This window comes from Apodemus sylvaticus, chromosome 1, assembly GCF_947179515.1.
Source record: "Apodemus sylvaticus chromosome 1, mApoSyl1.1, whole genome shotgun sequence".
Taxonomy (NCBI): domain Eukaryota; kingdom Metazoa; phylum Chordata; class Mammalia; order Rodentia; family Muridae; genus Apodemus; species Apodemus sylvaticus.
In genome coordinates, this window is record NC_067472.1 from 192,718,399 (window position 1) to 192,722,149 (window position 3,751).

At 45.9% G+C, this 3,751-nt stretch overlaps 1 protein-coding gene across 1 annotated transcript; it reads left to right on the forward strand.

Moving 5' to 3' along the window:
* Positions 1 to 1,566: 1,566 nt before the first annotated feature.
* On the forward strand, positions 1,567 to 2,802 carry Actl9 (actin like 9). Its single transcript, XM_052180529.1, has one exon. The coding sequence runs from the start codon at positions 1,567 to 1,569 to the stop codon at positions 2,800 to 2,802; it is 1,236 nt and encodes a 411-aa protein (XP_052036489.1).
* The last annotated feature ends 949 nt before the right edge of the window (positions 2,803 to 3,751 follow it).

The window sequence follows — 3,751 nt, forward strand, 5'->3', positions numbered from 1 at the left end:
CCACATGGAGAGGGGGGGAGGGGAAGAAAGCCCAAGAGGGCCAGAGATGAGAGTGGGACGGAAGAGAGCGAGGAGAGAGAGCCAGAACATAGTTCTGAGCACCAAAATGAAATGTTCTTTTGAACATTTGAATTTCCAGGAAGGGTTTCTTCACATTAAAAAAAAAATGGAATTCTGTCTTATTTAACCCTTTGACAGAAAAGACAGTAAATATTGTTTATTTTTCCCATACAGTTTTGTACATTTAACACTGTCCAGTGAATGCCAAGAGTGTTGATACATGTCTTTAATCCCAGCACTCTGGAGTCAGAGGGAGTGGATCTCATCAAAACCAGCCTAGTCTACTTAGCAAAAAAATAGGTCAATTAAGGCTACCTAGACCCTGTCTCAGAAAACATAACGTCTGAGGGCTAGAGAGCTCAGTGGTTAAAGTATTAGCTGCTCTTGCAGACCACCCAGGGTCTATTCGGAGCATCCACATGGGAGTTCATAACCACTTTAACTCCAGTCCAAGGGATCCGACTCTGTGAGCACTGGATGCAAATGGACCACAGATACACATGCAGACAAACTGCACACATATATAATTAGAATAAATAAATCTTTCTTCAAAAGTCAAGCGAAACCATCTCTGTTGATGTTAGCATGCCCCTTGTCATACTTACTTGCTTTTATTTATTTAGGTTTAAAGAATGACATGAGAGATCAGAACAGTGCGGCCTTGGCCTTAGAATGACCAGCCTAACATACTGCTGCCTGCCTCAGATCAGCTTTTATTGCTTCTTTATTGCTTGTGCAGACCCTGTGCCAGTTTCAATGAGACTGATACCTCATAGGCTTATATATTTGAATATCCATCCCCCTAACATGATGATTATGGCCTCTATCCTCTGGAACCATGAGCTCTGAGATTAAATTATTTCTTTTATGGTTGCTTTTATAAGGGTTCCTTGTCATGGCAATAAAATGAAACTAAGACAGAGCCTACATCAAACAATGAACAGGAAGAACGAATGCTGGATTTCTACACACACACACACACACACACACACACACACACACACACAGAGGCAGACATATATACAATGCAAACACACATGAATGCACACTATGTCCACATATAAATATGAAAAACCCCACCACCATAACAACAGAACACCACCAGTACCAGCACCAGCACCAGCAGCAGCACCAACACATCAGAAACTCAAGTTGGCTTCTCACCTTCTGATTCCTCTTATCAGTGTGCACATGGCTGTTCTATGCTGGGTAGTAGACACCAATTGTGGAAGAGAGGATGTGGGATCCAAGAGCTGGTTAGAACCCAAACATTCCCCTCTATATTTGACTTTGTGGTCTTAACTGTGAACCCTGAGGCTGTGTGCACCTTTTCTGACCACACCCTGTCCTAGCATTGTGAAGCCAAGGCAGGCAAAATGATCTCATAGATACTGTGCACCTGCCTCCAATTCTGTTCATCCTGCTCTTGACTGAGCCCCTTCTTCCTGTATCCCTAAGTAAAGTTGTCAACTTTATCAATCAGCCTCTCAGAAACCACTAGAAAAGATGGATGTAAATGGTGTGAAATGTTGGGAGCCCCACAAGTCGCTTGATCTGAATCCTCGCTCAACTCCAGTGAACAAGAGTCCGCTACAAGAACCATGGGGCGTGGTTGGTAGCAAGGGACCATCAAAGATGTGTGGTGTGGTCATTGACATGGGTACCGGAATGTGCAAGATGGGCTTTGCAGGACAGCCACGGCCCACCTACATCGTGACTAACATCGTGGGCTGCCAGCCCAAGAAACAAACCACCATGGAGCAGCCCAAAGTGGAAATGTTTATCGGTGAGGCAGCCCATGCTTGTCCTGAGTTAACTTTGATGTATCCAGTTCGTGATGGTATTGTGGTGGACTGGGAGGCAGCTGAGCTCATCTGGCGCCACATCCTGGAGAATGACCTCAGAGTGGACACTCAGGACCATCCTCTGCTGTTCACGGATCCACCTTTCAACCCCGCCAGCAACCGGGAGAAGCTTATGGAAGTAGCCTTCGAGTCTTTGCACTCTCCTGCTCTATATGTGGCATCACAATCTGTGCTGTCCGTTTATGCCAACGGGTGCGTTAATGGGCTGGTTGTAGACACTGGCCACGGGGTCAGCTACACAGTGCCAGTTTTCCAAGGCTACAACTTACCCAACGGCCTCCAGCGGCTGAACCTAGCTGGGCAACACTTGACTACTTTCTTGGCGGAGAAAATCTTGAGATCTAGCTTTCCAGTGAAGAAGGAAGACCTGGACACCATGGAGAATATTAAGCACCAATACTGCTATGTGGCCTCAGATTTCCAAAAGGAGCAAGGGCGCCCTGATGACAAATTCCGGCGCTGCCTGAAGTTGCCGGACGGACAGATGATCACAGTGGGAAAGGAGCTCTTTCAGTGCCCTGAGTTGCTATTCCATCCCCCAGAGACCTCAGGACCTTCATCTTTGGGTCTCCCCAGCATGGTTGAACAGAGTCTCTCCACTGTTCCCCAGGAGCTGCGGACAGACATGGAACAAAACGTGTTGTTGTGTGGAGGCTCCTCTCTGTTTACTGGCTTTGAAGGTCGCTTCAAAGCTGAGCTGCTACGCTGTCTTGGCCCCGAGGCCCACGTGGTTGTGGCAGCCCAGCCCAATAGGAACCTCTCAGTGTGGATTGGGGGGTCCATTCTGGCCTCGCTGTGTGCCTTCCAGACCCGGTGGATCTTGCGTGAGCAGTATGAAGAACATGGTCCAGATATAGTGCACCGCAAGTGCTCATGATTCAGCACAGGGTCCGGAGGGATGTGGGAATAAAGCTTCTTCCTTAGGGAGCCAGCTCTGTCAGATCATGATTTATTCTTCCCAGTCTCACTCACCGAAACGTGTCCAAGAGTCTCCCCTACGAACCCACTTGTGGAACAAGGACACTGGAAGTTTTTCCTCAAACGCGCCTGCGTGAAATTAGACCTAAAGCACCTCTCCTGATATACACTCTTGAGACATTCTCATTCACACCCACCCCCTCAGCAATTCCTAACACAATCAATGCCTTTCTCTGAACCTCATCAACCCACCCTCCTGGGACCATCACATCACCTCAGAACCCAAAGACATTCTGAGATTTTGGGAGATACACATCCACAGACCCTTGATACAATTTTCTGAATTTGTCACACTGACTGGGATATGATAGAAACTAAATGATTCGCAGTTTTCTAAGTTAGTGGACTTGGACTTGTTCATCATGTATACTGGCCTTTTCATTACGTCTTTTGAGAACTGCTTGTTCATAAGTGACTGGATTGTCTGATTTTCTTTTGTTATTGTTGTTTAGTCTTCTTTATATATTCTAGACATTATTTCTCTGTCAGATGTATAGGATGCAAAGTTTTTCTTTCATCCTATGGGGTGCCTATTTACTCAGTTGCTTTTTAAAATTTTGTTTTGTATGCAGAAACCGTTTGATTTCTTTTTTTTTTTTTGTTTTTGTTTTTTTGTTTTTTTTGTTTTTTTTGGATTTGGTTTTTTCGAGACAGGGTTTCTCTGTGTAGCCCTGGCTGTCCTGGAACTCACTCTGTAGACCAAGCTGGCCTCGAACTTAGAAATCCGCCTGCCCCTGCCTCCCAGAGTGCTGGGATTATAGGAGTGCGCCACCACTGCCTGGCTAACCTTTTGATTTCATGAAGTCTTAATTGATAGTTGTTGGCCTTATTTCCTCAACAATTGGAGT

What these genes read in the sequence shown, in the direction of transcription:
- Actl9 (XM_052180529.1), top strand. Translation starts at nt 1,567, where the DNA reads ATGGATGTAAATGGTGTGAAATGTTGGGAGCCCCACAAGTCGCTTGAT.